The 18,756-nt window shown below is 40.2% G+C and overlaps 1 protein-coding gene across 1 annotated transcript in view; it reads right to left on the bottom strand.

The window, feature by feature from the left end:
* Positions 1-18,756, bottom strand: part of carmil3 (capping protein regulator and myosin 1 linker 3) — a 68,093-nt gene that overhangs the window by 36,727 nt on the left and 12,610 nt on the right. Inside the window, exons 3-13 of the mRNA XM_026313632.1 lie at positions 18,287-18,337; positions 17,676-17,735; positions 17,463-17,584; positions 14,564-14,658; positions 14,104-14,174; positions 13,835-13,908; positions 7,664-7,739; positions 6,671-6,759; positions 4,701-4,795; positions 3,286-3,372; positions 1,033-1,142 (exon numbers count right to left, since the gene is read on the bottom strand). Coding sequence (XP_026169417.1) covers positions 1,033-1,142; positions 3,286-3,372; positions 4,701-4,795; positions 6,671-6,759; positions 7,664-7,739; positions 13,835-13,908; positions 14,104-14,174; positions 14,564-14,658; positions 17,463-17,584; positions 17,676-17,735; positions 18,287-18,337 — 930 coding nt within the window. The remainder of the gene's footprint in view (positions 1-1,032; positions 1,143-3,285; positions 3,373-4,700; positions 4,796-6,670; positions 6,760-7,663; positions 7,740-13,834; positions 13,909-14,103; positions 14,175-14,563; positions 14,659-17,462; positions 17,585-17,675; positions 17,736-18,286; positions 18,338-18,756) is intronic.

The following is an 18,756-nucleotide window of genomic DNA, read 5'->3' as shown; positions in this document are numbered from 1 at the left end:
AGTTTCAGGTTGCTCAGACTCAGTAGAGTCAGTGCTGGACTGTTGCAGATTTATAGAAAAGTTGTAAAGAAAAGCAATGTTTAAAAAAAAAAAAAAAAAAAAAACACACCTGATATCTGAGCCACACTTTGCCAGACAGCACATAAGACAGTGGTCTGATGAGGCTGAAAATTGAGCTTTTTAACCATCAGACTAAACAGCACACCGTCATGAAGCAGCTCGAAGCATCAGGCTCTGGGAATTGTTACTCTTTGCAGCAGTGCAGGGAGTGTTAACCGAATCCAGCAAAATACAGAAAACATGTTGAAGTCTGCAAAAAAAAATGCTACATCAGAAAAGATGGGTTTTTCAGCATGAAAACAACCCGAAGCATAAAGTCAAAGTTGCATAAGAATAGCCTGAAAAAAAAAAAAAAAGATAATGTAGTGAAGTGACTGATACAGAGTTCTCAATCCAATCCAAAATTTGTGTCAGGAAATGCTGTTCACTCACAATCTGTATACAATCTCACACAAATAAGCCTGGGATGAATACTAATGCATACAACACTTTACATTTGTAATTAATTTATACCACTGCCAAAATTTTTCTGCTGATCAAGCCCAAAAAAGCCGTATTAAATCCTCGTTGATTAAAACAGTACTTCCATCCAAATGTAGAGCAACTTTTAAGCGAATTTCCAGAAAACTGGCGATAGAAAATGCCAATTAATGTGTGTATCCATCCAGTAACATTATGAAAATGTCACTGAGATAAAGAGCCAGCAACGCTAATTCTCCACTGACTTTTAATTAAAGCGTTTTTGTTTGTTTTTTTTAAATTGGGTGCAAGAAGATGACATCATTAAGGGAGCGGCAGTCAAACGTCAAACAATGAAAACTGTAGAAAACATGATGGAAATGTGTTGTTTTTTTTTTTCTCCATTCATTCATCTGAAGACGGGGACAAGCTCCTTATTGGTCAAACATTTGTTTTTGTCTGTCTCTATTTTTCGCCTTGTTTCCTGTGTGTGTTTGTATGCAAGTCCCTCACTGTAGCATCCTCTCCAGACAGAACCCCAGGGTTTTTGCTCAGGTCGAGATGCAGTAGAGAGTTGGAGTAGTCATCACTTGAACACAACGCCTGGGACAGTGACACAACACCTGATGGGCAAAGAGGAGAAGGGACAGAGTGGAAGAAAGGCAGGAGAAGGAATAGGGACTGAATAAACAAGTCATATGGATCTGAGTCATTTAATCAACTTGTAATGAGCCTCTTCTTATCCATTGGGCCAATTTAATGCTCTGGACGTGACTTATTACTGTAGCAACTAATGAATACAGAAGGGTAAGCAAGCTCTGCAGCAAAAGATAACTGAAGAGAGACTGGACAGCTCAGCTCCATTCCAGTATCCAAATGTACCCTGAAAGCTAAAACAAAAGAAAACCATTCTCTCAAATCAGATCACTACACGTGTATACCCACAGGTCCAAAGGAACCCCTCATTAAAATCCTCAGTGCAAAACACATGCCAAGTTGAAGATTAAATATAGACACATAGCAACAAGGGACAACTATCTAGCAGCAACATATAACAGAACACAGCGACTCGTTACCCCGTGTGCTATTCACTATGATATATCATCAATTATAGCCAGCAGTTGCAGTATGATGCAGGACGTTGTACTTTGAATAGGTGAGTGTGTCTGGAAGAAGCAGGCTAGTGCTTCTGGAGCTCTGAAGCTGGCAGGTAATAAGCTTTTCATCCCTAATTTGTAGGAAAGAGGGGGGAGGGTGTCTAATCCCACCCCCTCACACACACGTATATCTATCTATCTATCTATCTATCTATCTATTGAATCTATCAGCTGCTCAGTTCACCTGTAACCAGAGACTTTTCAGCCATCCAGTGACTGTGTGACATTGTCAAGTGTGTGAGTGAGCAAGGGTGTGAAAGCATGTGTCATATATCTGCCAATTTGCATGTCTGATCACATCTTAGAGATGTGTATAGCCTAGGTGTGTGTGCGTACTTGTTGGCATGTGTGTAGGTGTTTTAGAGTCAGAGGGATGGAGGTGAGAGGAAGAGAGATCTATAAATATTCAACAAAAAATGCTCAGTCCCTGCAAAGTCATACCAACGCACGCTATTCAAGGTCAGCACCATCTCTGCATTCCCCCTGAAGCACTGTGTCAACCCACTGCCAACAGGACATCAAAGTTGTTGTTTGCAGTATATACAGTATGTACTGTAACGCTCAGCTCTGAGGCTTATAATTACATTCAACCTCCAACTGTGGTCAGCTAGACTGACATAGCTGTTTCATAATCTACTTTAGTCAACTGCCTCTGTGAAGCAGACAGTACATTGAGCGACAGTGACTTTAAGAGCCCAGAGCCAATTTATATTAACCACACCAAGAAACATAATTTACACTACAATCAAATGGAGTTATTGAGATACACGCCGATTTTATTTTTTCGCAGTGGGTGTCCAGACCATAAGAAAACTAGGAAATGCATATTTCCATCTGGGTTGGTAAGATTGCCTCTTTTTAGGGTCACTGCCACCAGGCCCACTTGACTGGTAGAAATAAGTCACTTTCGAGCTGCTAGTACCATCACTGTCCTATGCTTGTTAGCTGTGACATGAGTTCCCCCCCCCCACCTTAAATGAAGGATTTCACCAACAACATTCATGCATGTAAAAATGTTAGCTGAAGTGGATTATAACAAGTCAGTTCATGACAAAGGATATTTTTCAGTTACACATGAAGCTAAGAAAACAAAAATTAAGTGCAAATAAATTTTGTTTCATGCTATGCAAGATTAGGCTATAATGTATGGATTTACCTCTGTATCAATATTATCCCTGTGATTCTGTTGTAATACTGGAGTATAGCTATATTATCTGGAATAAAAGCAACAGAACTAGGACACTGCACTAATGCCAATGTAGGATTTTAGGGAAATAAACAGATCAGCTGCTTATGATTCTGGCCTGATTATCATTTGGTAGAAGGATCGTGCTGTACATGCATGGACCTGCTTGTGTGTGTAAATGACAAACCAAATACACCTCCATCTGGGGCAGAAGAGCAGCACTCTGGTTTGTGTGAATGTGTCTTGAACATGCACACCCACATTTCACAGAAAGCTTCAATTCTCCTGTTTAATGTCTCTCTGGGCAAAACACATGTTTTGCTTCAAAATTTAATTCTGCAGTCATGACATTTAATAATTTAAAACACTGAGTGTGCAAGGCAAGCTACTAAAGGCTGCCGTGTCTTAGAAGAGCACACCTACCCTTGGAGGACAGGGACGTCTTAGAGAGGTTAAGGAGGCGCAATCCCTTGTTCAGGCGACACACCTGTTGAATCAGGTTGGAAACTCCTGGCAGGAGAAGGAAGAGAAGAGAGGAGGCAAAATGAGAGAAGAAAAAGGCCTCCTTTAAAAATAACACAACTAGAAAGAAAATAGAAATATATCCAAAACCTAGGCAAAAATACTGAAAAAAAAATATCTTGTCAATTATTCTATCAATTAGTTATATTTTTACCAAGGATAATTTGTTTTCTTGTTTTCTGAAGTGAAAATGTTTGGATTTTGAAATGTTGGTCAGAAAAAGCAGTTTAAGGACACAGAATTGTGATGGACTTGTCTTCTCTTACTTCACAGACCAAACAAAGAGTTGAGCCCACACACAGCGTAGCCACCCAACATCAAGACAAAATGCAGCCTCTTTCAATACACCCCCTCCAAATTATACACTAACAGTGTAGTCATACACTCAAGTATACTACATCGACAAACACAAAAAATAAAATAAATAAAACACACTCCCAACATATAATCTCACTTTTTTCCCACCCAGTGACAAATGCATATGAATGCCACATACCCCAACAAGCCAGATTACATAACACAGTTTCAGCTCATCGGTTTCATTAAGCACATTAGAGCCACAATGATAATATGAAAGGCTCTGTGTTATTAAAAAGGGAATTCATTATAATGCCAGACCTTCTTCCTTGTTTTCTGTATCTCTGTCTTTCTCAGCTTCTATTAATGTGTATGTACAGAACTCTTACTTTGAAAGGAATTAAAAAAGCACATTATAACCACAGCACAGAAGATGAGTCTTTGCTGTGATTATTGATATTACTGTGATGACAGCTAAAGCCGAAGATCTTAGTAGTCACAATAAATTCCAAACACTGTCAATAAGCACAAAACACAGTGCGGCCACAAAGAATTTATTGAAGCGAGTGGAAGTGATGTGTCAGAAGGGCGGAGAGATATTAGTTCATGAGTGATATTTGCATGCAAGTAAAGCCTGACATACAAACACAAACACACACACACACACACACACACACACACACACACTTCTCTTTCACACTCAAACAGCAGAAAGGTGGATGTATTTCTTTTCAGTATATGAGTGTGTGGATACAAAAACACAAGGCGTATAGTTTGTGTGGCTCATTGTAGGTGAGACTATAAACATATACGGCATGAAAAGGAAGATGAGAGAGAAGAACAAGGACAAGCAAAACAATGGTTCGGTGAGAACAGAGACTGATTTTTAATCCTTTGGGAGAAAAGGAAGCAGCAACAAAATAAAAGCAAAAAATAAAAAAATAAAAAAAGCAGTCAGTGGTGCCCTGAGAGAGACAGAGCATGAGGAGGGAGATGGAGTTCAGAGTCCAGTCTTGTACCTTGGTTGTCCAGTGTGTTGTGAGCGAGATTGAGAGAGTGAATCACAGAGGCTGGGTTCTCTGACAGCGCAGATGCCATCTTTTGTGGAAAATCCCTGAAGACAAAAAAAAAAAGAAAAAGAAAAAAAGAAGCCTTCAGTAAAAACTGCTATTTTAGTGCTGTAAATTGGTAAAGAGTTCATAATTCATTGCTGTATAAAGAAAAAGAGAAGGGCTGGGTATGGAAAAATAGAAAAAATATGAATAGAAAGAAATGTCGTTAAATCCCTTCCAGCTTGCCCAGATACTGAATGTTATTTACTCATTCTTTAATATTGATTTTGCTCAGTTGGCTAACCTTAAATTTTACAATTTTTTGAGGCAAAGTCCTCATGAATGTATGTATAATTGTGTAATTATGTAATAATTGTGCATTGGTGCCTTGAGGTAAATCAAAACAAGCCATGCAAGGTAAAGTACAAAATCATAAACATTTACTTTAAAAAGAATCCCTAATTGTAGATCTAGAGGCCCTGATTACATAAAATTATAGCTTTTAAGATGCACTATTTAATACTCCATCAGTGGATAAACTCACAGGTAAGTGACGGTGCACTCTGTTAGGGATAGCTTACAATGATCAACCACCTGATATTTAATGGCCAACTTTTGCAGATCACCATAGGTCTAAAGCCGTTAAGCAACACTTTGCTCATTATTTGGTTTTAAAGTCCACAACTTTTACCAGTCACTATCCCCAAAGCTGTTTTAAGCAAATAAGCTCTAGTAAACCCAGTGTGCAATGAATACTGAGCCAAGTGAATTACTGACTAACCCCTGAACAGAATGAAAGTCACAGTTCCTATCTCAGGCCTGTGCAGTTTCACATTTCTCTGGTCATTTCCCCTCCAGCCACCAGATGTGCCTAGACTTATTTTCTGCTACCAGTCACCTGACTTCTTCCTCACCTGTTTCCACTTCACACAACAGTGTATCTGGACAGCTTATATGCCAGGGGTTTCCAGTCCTGGTCCTCGAGGGCCATGGTCCAGCTTTGTTTTTAAACTATCCCTGCCCTACCCACTGCTCATTACCTGGATCAGGTGTGTTCAGTCCATTAGAATCCGGAAGACAAAGTGAAATGGTATCCCCCAGCTTCTGATTGGCTGAACACACCTGATCCAGGTGATGAGCTGTGGGTAGAGCAGGGACAGCAGGAAAACAAGCAGGACAGTGACCCTTGAGAACCAGGATTGGCCACCCCTGTTATAGGCCATATCATTTCCCTTCACTTCTTTTCACAATCATCAAGTTCAATCTGTTCCACCTCTCAGCTTTCCATTTTAAACAAAACATGGACGTCATTTCGAATCACATATCAGAAAGCATGCTGTATTTCAGGGGGTATCTATTAGGTCATATAGTGTTTGAGTATCTTTCTTCACCATGTACTGTATTTGGTTATTCACTTTTTGGTGTAGTGCTTGTGGACTACCTGGAATAAATACTGCTCTCTATATAAAAGTGGTAACTTTATCATTTCTTCCCAAGGTGGCCAATTCATCTCAGTTAATACTAAATATGACAACTGTTCTGGTAAATGATACTAGCTATACCTAGAAGCCTTGACAGGTTAAAGCCCAAATTTTCACTCATATTTCAAGTGAGAAACATAAACCTGCCACAGGCAGACAGGAGGGAGCTTTATTGGATGAAGGAAAGGGAGAGAAAAAAAGAGGAAAAATACAACTGAAAAGGTCAAGACAGCAGATGAGGGAAGGAGAGAGGGAGGGTGAAGGGGAGTGGAGGAGTGAGAAGAGTGGATAAAAGTATAGGAGAGAAAAGACTGAGGAGAGTGCAGGGACAAAGGAGGAGAAGCCCAAGAGTGTTAAGAGGTGAAGGCGCGGTGAGAAGAGCTGCAGAGGAAATTTGATTAAACAAAAGGAGGTGACAGTAGCAGCTCTGACGATGTCAGACAGGAGGAAACTTACGACTTGAGCCCAGCGTTCTCCAGAGTGAGCTCCTCCAAACTGTTGGACTTGCTGACTGTGTGCAGAACCTGGTCCACCACCTCCGATCCCTGAAGAAAAACAAAACACAGAAGTTACTCTAAGTAACTGGAACCTACATAAAGACTACATTGGTTAAACCTTAGCATGGCATTAATCCGTTTGACTGACCTCAAAGATAGGCATCCCTTTGTTAACAAGAAAATTTCACAGGGCATCTTTATATTTCAGAACCACATTGTGAGGGGCTTGAAGGATCAATACATTTAACCTCACGCCTTTCAATTAACATTTATCCCTTTAACTTTTTAAAGACTGTTTCTATGTACTTCACCTTGGATGGATACCATTTACTCTAATGCACCTTATGAAAATTTAATAAAGATCCACATCGTTTTAAAGAAGCATATAATACTTGGCCGAGGTTAACTTGACTCAGTGTCCTCTTTAAATCTTGCTTTCTTAACTTGATTTTCATTTAGGACATGTACTCACTGAGCACTGTATTAGGTACATCTGTACAGGGCAACTGAATGAAGTCCAGTAGAAAAACTCTCCCTTCATTCCTTATGTTTCAGTTTCAGGTGGAACTCTTGGAAATGTAGAGATTTAATTATATGTTGATCGCTGAGATCGTGGGTTAAAGATGACATTGTACTGGACTACATTACTTATATTTAGTGATTTCTATGGTTTATGTTTGTCTTCCACATTTACACCAATCAGAGGGTCTGAATATACAATATATACAGTCACTTGGTGATTGTGTGGTTTGTTGATCAACGGTACCACAGCCATCATTTGATTTTAAAAATCCATTTGGACTTAAGTTTGCCAAAGGAACAGTTTTGAAGTTGACTCAAAAGTATTCTGATGACAATCAAGCTGACAGTGGAAAGATAAAGAGAAAAAAACAAAATAAAACTACATCTGGCAAGAAGTTTTATGCGTGAGGAAGATAAAAGAGATAGTTACTATGCGCATGTCTTTGCAGTACAGCTTGGTGAACCAGGTGTTGTATGCAATGGATGCGACGATCACCGCCAAGTCTCTGGAATGGACACACACAGACACACACATTAGAGAGCATATTCAAATCTTTAAATTAGTGAGCCCCATCTGTTCAAAACCATTAGATGTCATTGATCCATAAATTCACATTTTCATGGGCCAAACCTTTTCTTTGCTCCCTGTTTGGTAAAAAGCAGTTTATCATTATGACAGGGAGAACAGTATGGGCAGAGCTGCTTTCTAAAAGATGACTGATACTGCAGCTCCACTGAGGAGAAGCAGAGAAAAAAAAAAAAAAAAAAAAAAAAACAACAGAGCCAGAGATGTAAAGATCAATGGCTGGGTCAGTGGATTATTCAATAAAGCTACAGTTTGATCCCTGCTAGGCCTCAAATATTGCTGCATCCACTGCTACACAACAGAGACAGAGCCCACTGATGATTCTGTGTGGGTTTGTGAAGTACAAAGGGAAAGTAATACTGGGGAGAGAGAGTTTTAGAATCCTCCAAGGTCCAACTACAGCCATACTGCTGCTACACCTGCTATACATCATCTGACAAACAAGCAGCAACACGGATTGAGGGGAGGCACAAAGAAGAGACTAAAACTAGAGAGGGAAGGAAAAAAGCACATTGGAGATAGAGGGAGACATACATGGAAGAAAGAGAGGAAGAAAGAATGTAATCTAGCTGTTTCTAGTAGCAGCAGTGGCCAGGACATTATAATATATCTCAAAGGAGTAAAATGGCTACAGGCTGTGTTCTTTTTTCATTACCAGCCAGCCGCCAGACCAGTCCACTCTGACTAACAGCTCAGTTGTGTGTGTGTGTGTGTGTGTGTGTGTGTGTGCATGCGCGCGCGTGTGTGTGTGTGTGTGTAAACAAAGGAGAGCAGATGATGCACATGTCAAAATTCATCACCAGCACCAACCGCTGATTCATGTTTTGACACCAGGACATGTAATTGACCTCTCCATGTCTCACTCAGTCATTCAGTATGTTAGTGTTGTCTTGTACTTGTGTATGAGGACTAGTTGACACAGCATCATCAATCTGGCACTATTTACTTCTTCATATGGATAAATTCAGGTTTAAGACTTAGATTTGATGTCCAGGTAAAGAAGATTCATTTGGATTGTGGTAGCATGAGGGTTAAAGTCAAAATTAGTAAAGGGTTAGGGTTGGATTCAGGGTTAAGTTTAGAATTCAAGTTAATTGTTATGGTAAACAATAAAAAAGACAATAACATACAGCTGGTGCTCACAGGCACAAAACACTGTCACAGGGTACACAAACTGTATAATCTCCAATTAGTACAATGTGCACAAAACGTGCTAATCGTCTATTTTTGACTCCCATTTATATGCATGTTCCAAACTGACTAAAGGTTGCAAATCAAAGCAATAGTTTGACATCAACCTCCTGAGCCACAGCCGCCTTGCACTGACAAGGAAATGTTATCCATCTTCTCACCTAACTCTCAGTGTTTTTCCTCAGTGTTAAACTGTTTCTTAGAAGAAATAGAAGTAAGCAGTAGCAGTAAAGTTGGTTCAGCATAACAAACTGTCACCTGCTCATGCATATAATGCATGCAGTTCAAAATTATTGCCATCCAAGTGGAGGCTCTGCAGATACTGTATACAATCATGTCCCCTAAGCAAACACCCAGAGGGGGAATAAATAATCACATGAACCATGTACCTGTCACCCGTCACGCCTGCTTTGGAATGTGACTAATCACAATTATAATCTTTAATCTAAATCAGAAATATATACCTTCATGCAAATCCTACAGTGTGTCAACATGTATTACAGCTCACAGTATGCACAATACTGAATTGCTGATGATTTCAATATTCTTAGGAATGGGGCTAAGGGTAAGAGAAAGTTTGTCCTGGGTGGTTAAAAGATCATGTGGTCATTCTAACCAAAGTCTCCCTTACAGCATGAATGTGTTCTGAACATTTAATGACAACAAGCCTATTAGATTATATTGTGAGATAAGGGGTATAGAAACTTTCTCTATAGAAAGTGGATTATTTTGGTGGAGTAAATCATCTTCTTCTTTCCATAAATATTGATACCTTTCCTATTTGGAACAAACTAACCATCATCGTTGGTTGTAAAATGGGTGGATTTTGAAGCATATGACTGTGCTGTATTGTATTTGCTCAGAGCTCTCAGAGCTCCAGTCCAACTCCACACAGAACATGACTCAAGTCCTGTAACAGTGACAAGTGAGGCAGATGGTAGCAGTGAGCTGTGGAGCTGCTGTCCTGCTTCAGTAACAGGAAATACTAAATCCATCGGAAAGTTAGAGAAAAGTTGTGATGTGAAGATGTGTATGTGCATATGCACATGCACACCATGGAGTGACAGTCAAGCCAAAAGGTGCTTCACAAAGTTCTTGGAGCAGCAAGGCATAACAGCTTCTCTCTTACACACGCACACGCACGTGTGTATATATACATATATATATATATATATATATATATAGAAATGTATGCAAGCACACAATCTATTGACTTAAAATCACACCCGCGCGCACAGTCTTCTGTACAACATGGTGTCATCTTGCTGTGGCCAGACAGAGATGTGGTGTGTGTTTGTGTGGCGGTGGTGCAGAAAAAGAGAGGAAAACAAGACAGTTGAGGAAAATGAAAGTGAAGAAACCACAGGAAGTGGATAAAAAGAGGATGAGACAGTACCAGGGAAACAGGAGTCCACTTTCAGTCAGGAGGAATGAGAGGAGACAATGTTTCGATGGACAGCAGTCAGCAGAAAAAGCGTTGTCCTGTCGCTCACGGTAATGGTAGACAGGCTCAATCAGGGCAGATGGAGGAAATGGAAATGCAGAAGGACAAGGAGGGGAGAAAGAGTAATGCAACCCAAACAGCCTCTGGCACATAATCATGTAAAGACTCATTCTTAGGTCCTTTCTTTGCCCATTTGCACACTTCCCCTGCATTGTTTATGATTCTGTCTGTACTTCTGTCAAACCTTTGCTTCCTCTATCACTTTTTATTTGATGTATACCATCTCTCTAGCAAAGTAAGGGAAGTCATTAGTGTTGGGTTGCAGGCTCAAGAAAACATGTTAAAGGAAGATTTGATAAAGCAGCACAGGCAGGCGGCTTCCACTGCAAAGGTGCTCTCTATATCACATGCTATAAAAAAACATTGGAAGAAAAACAACAGTGATGCAGTGATTTGAGCTCTCAATGAGAACCACATTAATATATTCATGAGTTGCTGCTGCAATCATGCTTATATGAATGGTATGAATGGCTTTTTGATTTACCAGCATAGCTCCTGTGATGAGATATGCATTTTTAAGTGTAAATGTATTCTCTTGCCACACAGGATATGTAGAAAGAATTTCACATGCCTTGGGGTTTTCTAAGGACAGAACACTACTCAAAGGATAGACATGTAAGAGTGGCTGAATTCTCTACTTGCATGGTGTCTGCTGTCAAATCTTTTCATGAGTGGCAGCAGTCAAGCAACACACAGGCCTACACACCTCTTCAGTATATCTGGGTAAGGAAACGAGGGACGTTAACAAAAAAAAAAAAACCTACCGACCGGGAGGTAAAGGAGAAGACATATGGCATCTTACAGCTGTTTACAAGTCCTGAATTCTGCCTCTGACAAGCATATCATTCCCCCTCCCTATGGTCGTCCCAAACCTCTAGCATAATTGAACTGAGACACAGAATGGAAAGTAAGCCAGAGAGAGAATAAAAGACTAATACACTCAACATTTTACGCAGAGAGGATCTTGTTAGACAAATAGCCACCTTAATATCAGATAAGATGTGGACTGACAAGTTGCAGAGATGTACTGTACCATCTGGGAGACATTTTTGCAAAACAGAGGTTCTAAAGAACTGTGCAGTCAGAAAGCATTAGCACAATGATTCAATTTTATTGCTTTGGATTTGTACATCACCACAATGGATTTTAAATATACAAGGTGCTGAATTTCAACTTCACTTACAGATTTCAGTCCTTGTTTGTATCCAAGCCCTGTGGTTTTAGGTGGCAACAGGAAGTGAATGTTTAATAATACAAGAGTTTTCTACATTTAAAATTACAGGCACACTGACCAGTGGCGGCAGCAAACTTTCTTTAAGCAACATGTGCTGTCGGAAATGAAATCAAAAAGGAAATTATGTATCTGTTTCCGTGTACCCAAACATAATGAGGTGGGACAATGAAGTGCATCATTTTGCTTTAATTAAGGCTATAGACGACAGTCAGTTTAGTGCAACATAGTGATCCTGACTTCATGGCCAATTTACCAGTGTTGATCAGTCATTTCAAATGTTATAAAAATGACCGAAGAGCCAGTGTCAGTTATCATGACCATAATTACGTCTCAATAGAAGCAACCTGCATGGGTACAGGATATTACTGGTATGTGTTAAAATGGTGCAACCTCTAGGGGTCATCATAATTACGGCCAGAGAAAAAGATGCAATTACTGATGACATAATGAACCCATGTCTGTTCTATTTCTAGTTTTTGCTACCACAGCTATTAAAAAAAGGTTATCTTTGGCCCAAACTAAGATTCAGTATTAACTAGCTTATAGCTATATTAAGCTTGTTGCACAAAAATATTCCCATGTCATAGGAAAAGTGGATTGTGGGTAATAACTAACCAGATTAGTTGCCCCTGTGACATCTATGGCCCAGATGAAAAACTAATAAGAGCCAGATAATGCAGTGATGACATTTGGCCCATGTGCACTGACCATGTATCTTCTGCAACATGCTTGGTACATATATGGTCAATCTGTCATGCAGAGGGTTGGGGGAAGTACATCTATTGAAGAACTGCAATTTTTATCCTTTTACAAATAAAGGTGAATTCGCAGATAACAAAAATGAATTTTGGGCAAATATTTGTAATGTTATAGATCTTAATGCAGTATGTAGCACAGTAGCTTATTGTTTTTTCGGCATAGTAGGAGCTGTGAAATCCAGCTTGGGACTGTGTAACATGACAACCTACATGAGAACTGAGCCAGTGTAAGAAGTATTGCAAGAAACATAAGGGCTCATGTTGTACACCATCCTTACAAGTTTAATATGTGTGGACTGTTACTCTGTACTCCAGCAAACATACATGCAAAACTTTACATAACTTTCAGCCAACTTAGATCAGGCAAAGAACTTTGTCCCTAGTCTACTTCATTTTTAAGATCTGTGCCCAAACACAAAGACCAACTTCTGTTTTGAACAAAGAACCTTTCAGAAAGGTAATAATATCAAAAAATGGCTTTGTTATAAAAGACATATAAAAAAGGGTATTCAAGGGTATTCAAGTCCACAACTGTATTGTGTGAAGAGTGTGTGCCTTTGTAGCCAGACAAGTTTAAGACAGTGCAGCCACATTCATCCATCCATCCATCATCTATACCCTCTTATTCCTAATCAGGGTCACAGGGATCTGCTGGAGCCTATCCCAGCTCTCTTTGGGTGAAAGGCAGGGGTCCACCCTGGACAGGTCACCAGTCCATCACAGGGCCACATAGAGACAAACAACCTCACACACTCACACTCACTCCTATGGGCAATTTAGAGTCACCAATCAACCTGACATACATGTTTTTGGACTGTGGGAGGAAACCAGAGTACCTGGAGAAAACCCACACAAGCACAGGGAGAACATGCAAACTCCACACAGAAAGGCCCCTGATGGGTTTCAAACCAGGAACCTTCTTGCTGTGAGGCAACAGTGCTAACCACTAAGCAGTGCATCCACACTATATGACAAATATATGCAAATGCACGTATGACATGCAAACACTGAAACAGAAGTGACAAATATCAATATCACTTTGTCCATTAATTCCCCCTGATGCTGATGTAAACAACCTCAAATTAATGGTGAAAGTCAGCACTTTAATTTTCATTGCTTCATTTCAAATCCAATATGCTGGTTCAAAGCCAACAATAACACACACGCACAACCATACGCGCACATGCACACGTGCACATGCACCCACAGAGCACTGGATACTGCTGCAGTCTAACTTTGGCAGCCATTAATAGTATCTTTCAATACAGTGCATGCAGGTGAACTGTACTGAGTCTTTGTGTGGTTAAGATGTCAGTAAACTATGTCACCTGCTGTCGAGGTGGCTGAAATCCAGTAAGTTGAACTCCCTGTTGTCCTGAGAGTGGTAGATGGTGTCAACGTCCTATAACCCAAATGCAGGGTAAGAAAGAAAGAAAAAGAAAAGATGAGAGGGAAAATTTGATAACAAAGACAGAAATATAGAACAGCAAGATAATTTTTTTTTTCTTTCCTCAAATGTACAAAAGAGAGGAGTAGCTTAAAATCTAAATAAACAACAAACAGAATTGCTTTTGTACAGTCTGTACAGTTTCCTCACCCACTGTACTTCTTCTTTGCAGCCAATTCCATTATAGTCACAAAGAGCTGCATAGGTCTCAGAAAAACCACCTGAAACATAGACGAGAGAAGACAACAAATCAATTGACATCAGATGAAATCAGTAATGGCAAGGACAGAATACAGCAGGGTAAAGGACACATGAAGGAGCGAAGAGGAGAAAGGTGCAGGCCAAAGATGAAAGAGGAAGTCAAGAAGGCAAGATGCAGATAGTCAGCAGAGCGAGAAATTAGCTGTAAATATTGAGGTGAGATGAAAGCATTGCACCATGAAAGGGCTCCTCTTGTAGATTAACAGGATTACCAGCAGAAAGGGAGTACATCCCTCAACTCTGGTCTTCTGACCCACTTATGTTTCCAAAATGAGTAGAGCTAAGTCAGTAAGCCAGCAAGTGGATAGACTCTAAACTATGTTTATACACAAACGCAGAGCAGACTGACCACAGGTCTTTTGGGGTTCTAATGACGATTCGGAGTTTGGAGAAAATGTGTGACTTCCATCGGTGAGGTCTCCCTCCGCTCGACAAATGGGAGGACTGAAAGACAAAGAAGGGCAAGAGGATGAAACAAGACAAGAGTTGATAGCCATGCTAACAGTTCATTAAGCTGTACTTGGTCATAGCAGTACCGCATACTTACATGCTCAATGACAAGGTTAACATATTGGGAACATATATACCAGGTACTCCCTCCTATTTGAGCATGTCAGCATGTTCATATTTTCTATCATTCAACACTAATGTAAAGCTAAAGGTGAAGAGAGTGGCAGGTATCTGGACCTAAGAATTTCACAGCATGAGGGGGCTCAGTTCTGTAGGGTCTTCAGATGGAGGTACACAAGGCAAAAGATGCTGCATGAAGCAAAAGTGGTATGTTCATGCAGGCATTGTGAAAACTACTGAAAGTTTATGGCCACATTCCACAATAGCTGTCAATCACACATTTAGAAATATGACAAATAGCACCTCGCACTAAAATTTCTTTAATTAGCTTAAGTGAATCCCCGCAGTGTCAGTGTGTGACTTGCAACACAGGTACCAGCTAGTGATGGCATGCAAGCTGCACTACAGTCTTAAGAGCTGAGGCGTTTCTAGAGGAGAAGCGAGTGGTGGAAAAGTTGAGATTTAAAAAGTGACTTGTACCGTAAAGGCAATGCAGCTGTCTAAATTTGGTCTGAAAGGGCTACTATGTCAGGCTGTAATAACCACTGAGCTCAAGAAAAACTCATCAGCTCACCAAAGTCATTAGCGAACACCATCAGGGAAACATTCCTGCACAATTTTATTTTTATTGGTGTGAAATCTTTACCTTCTGGTGGTGTAACAGTTTTCCTCTGTGCACCATGAATGTCTATAAAAGGTCATGACAGTCCATCCAACAGCTGTTAAGACATTTCACTCAAACTAAAAATGTCAGTCTCAGGGTGGCGCTAGAAGGAAAAGCATGGAGAAGCCATTACAAATAATTATCTGGGGATGCTGATATTATATAGACCAAAGTGATGGGCCAACCGACAGATTGACATTTCCATCCCTTGAACAATGCTACCACTGTGACTGAAAATGTATCATCATCATCTACAGTTTTTGAAGAAGCAGCATCCTTGAGCGATGTTCTGGTGTGATTACACGTCTTCTGGTCCCAGTTCAAAGTTGGAGGAAAATGTGGATGGTACATATCATGCTCTTTTCTCCCTAAGCTGCTAAAGTCCCCTTAAGCAAGGTATTGAACTCTCACTTGCTTAAGCGGAGCACTTCACTACCCAAGAGACCATATACAGCTGCTCCCAGGTGTGAATTAAATGAGCGTAAACCCTCCCACTCCCTAATAGCGCTCCTCCTATAGGACACTGTTAAAAATAAAAATTTCATTCTCCGAAAACTTCCATTTAAATAAGGCTACCAAACTGTATTTGACCTACAAAGATTCACAGCTAGAATTATTGTATGAATACTAAACAACACACAGCTGCATAATATACTTAAAATGACAGCACTATCCTTTTGGCAGTGAGAATATGCTAATTTGTTGCAGACTCATCTTTCCTAGTTGCTCCAGTCAATATTACAATATAAAGTGAACCTTCTGATATTGTTTAGGTAGTGAATATATGACACACACTGTAAAACCGGATCATTTGGGATGCTGCTTGAAGTTTCCACTACGATTATACAAAAGAAGCAATGTGTTGAAGATTACTGGCTGTCCCGTTAGAAATTTTTCTTTGACAAAAACATCCAGTAGGCAGAAAACAGTAAGGAGTGGGATTCACTAAGTAAATACCGTGCATCTATACAATATTGTGTGGTACCTGCTTTGGCTGTTTGAAGGGATTACATCCACTATACTATTGCATTCAACACACGCCATCCATAATCCCATTTGTCAACAAATCACACACACAACACCTAACCACATCCGTGACCTTAATCTCCACCTTATCTCAACAATCATCGTCCGCCCCTGCAGCGCGCGTGTGCGTGCATGTGCATGCGCATTATCTTGATACTATCTGCATTATGTACTTCAGTACAGCAGCACCAATCAGTTACAAGGCTGCACAATCAAATCCACAACAACTTCCCTCCCTCTGTTCTCTCTTCTCTCTTTAAATGTTCTCAGTGGAAGCAATCATCCACCATGACCCTAATGGAAAAGAGCCATTCTGAAAGATGATGTAGTGCAAAAATAGCCTTGTGCAGGTCAATATCACAGGCACAGTCAATCCCATTGCTTCTAGAAACTGTAGAAGAAACCCAAGAGAGAGAGAGAGAAAGAGAGAGAGAGAGATACACTGTGCCTTTTTTGCCTTCTCACCCATACACTCATGTGCCAATGGGACAAAAAAAAAAATTTCCATGACTTGAACTTAACTCTCTCCAGGCTTGTGTTTCTCTGTGCCTTCCTCTGTAGAAAGTGCAGACACAATACAGAGCCCATGCAGGAATGGCTTTTTGACTGGAGGCCTTCAGTCTACCACTCCATCAGTGACTGTGTGTTCTGCTTTCACTAGATTTCACTGCATTAGAATATAAAAGAGAGCCAAGACAATGCCTCCAGGTAACAGCCTACTCAGAGTCAGCTGGCTGATTTAATCCCAGTCATTGTGGGGTGTTAAAGTCTACTGTGACACAGAAATGGGCTGGATGCAAACTACAGCAGTACAAGAATGCATTTGGCTGCTGAAGAGGAAAGCTGCCTGAAAGTGAAGCTGCCAACTTGCCAACACACTGTCGAGTGCTGTTAACATCGGCCAACTTGTCTTCACTCCACAGCACATAAAACAAAAACAGAAAGACTTGTTTCTTTGCTCGGGGCGAGGATGCTCAGTGATGCTTACGCATAAATAGAGTTGTTGAAGACTCGGGAGAGGGCGTAGTTGATGTGGCTGACCATGTGATCCAACTGGTCCTGGGTCTGTAGTCTCAGTGAGTAGGTAGTCTTGTCTGTATCGATGACGACCTATAGTACATGGACATGTCAATTTTTCTGTGGTAATATTTTACACTGGTCAGAAGGACCAAACGGCATGAAAAATAAATATTGCCCGTACCTGGTGTTCTGGGTAGGTGTTCATTGCTCTGATTTCCAAGAAGTTGAAAGTTACTTCCACCTGGAAACAGCAGAATAGTATCACTGTGACCCAAACTGACATGCTGTAAACTCCTATTTTACAACATCTCTAAGAAATAATTCCATCTTCATGCCACCTGGATTTGGCTACACATATACATACTTACATATGAAACAACTAAATGTGTAAAGGTAATTAAATGCACATACAAGCATCTCTAATTAAGAGGTCATAGCATGTATATCTGGTTTCTTTAATCCATACCAAAAAGCATATACAAAAAACGAAACAAATGCAAAGAAAAGTGTAAAAACACAATAAGGTTAGTCTGGCATCAATCTATTCATATGACAAAATTGCAAAGTATTGATTTTAGTCACTTGCTGTATGCCAACTTATCACCTTTATTGTAATCATAATCATCCATCCTGCAATTCTAAAACATCATCAGCACAGTCATCATCATTATCGCTTCTCCCCTGCTCTAAAAGTCTGACAATGTTTTTTGTCACGTCTCTGGTGAGCTACCAGGAGATCAAGGCTGCCAAGTGAAAACCATAAAATTCCACTGAGAGCAGGGAAACATTTACCTTGGTGGGCACTTTGACAGCAAAGAGATACAGTCTCCATGTTGCCAGGACCTGAGGGGAGAACACATTCATTTCTCTGTCACAGAGCAGGAAATACAAAATGCAAATCACAGCAAAAAATAGCACAGCACAAACACCCCATAAAGAGAGCAAATCATCTCTGCAGTTCATCCTCGAATGGCTCGTAAGTCATGCTAAGCACTCTAGACATTAGCAATCTAATGATGATAGCGAGTGTGAGTATGTGTGGGAAAGAAATATTACGGTGAGACTGCAAGTCATATGACAGTCCAATTTATCCCACAAAGTTGTGTTGATGGAACTAAGTAGCACTTATTCAACAGATGCGTGACTGCGTCAGGGAGGAAACTAATGGTAAGATAAGGGGAAAAAGAGGAGGCAAAGGACAAAAAAGATGGCAAGAGTAAGCACAAAGAAAGATGTGCCTTTGCCAAAAGAAAAGCATTACC

This window comes from Mastacembelus armatus, chromosome 17, assembly GCF_900324485.2.
Source record: "Mastacembelus armatus chromosome 17, fMasArm1.2, whole genome shotgun sequence".
NCBI classification, from domain to species: Eukaryota; Metazoa; Chordata; class Actinopteri; order Synbranchiformes; family Mastacembelidae; genus Mastacembelus; species Mastacembelus armatus.
The sequence above is the reverse complement of the archived record's forward strand: the minus strand, read 5'-3'. Positions and strand labels throughout refer to the sequence as shown.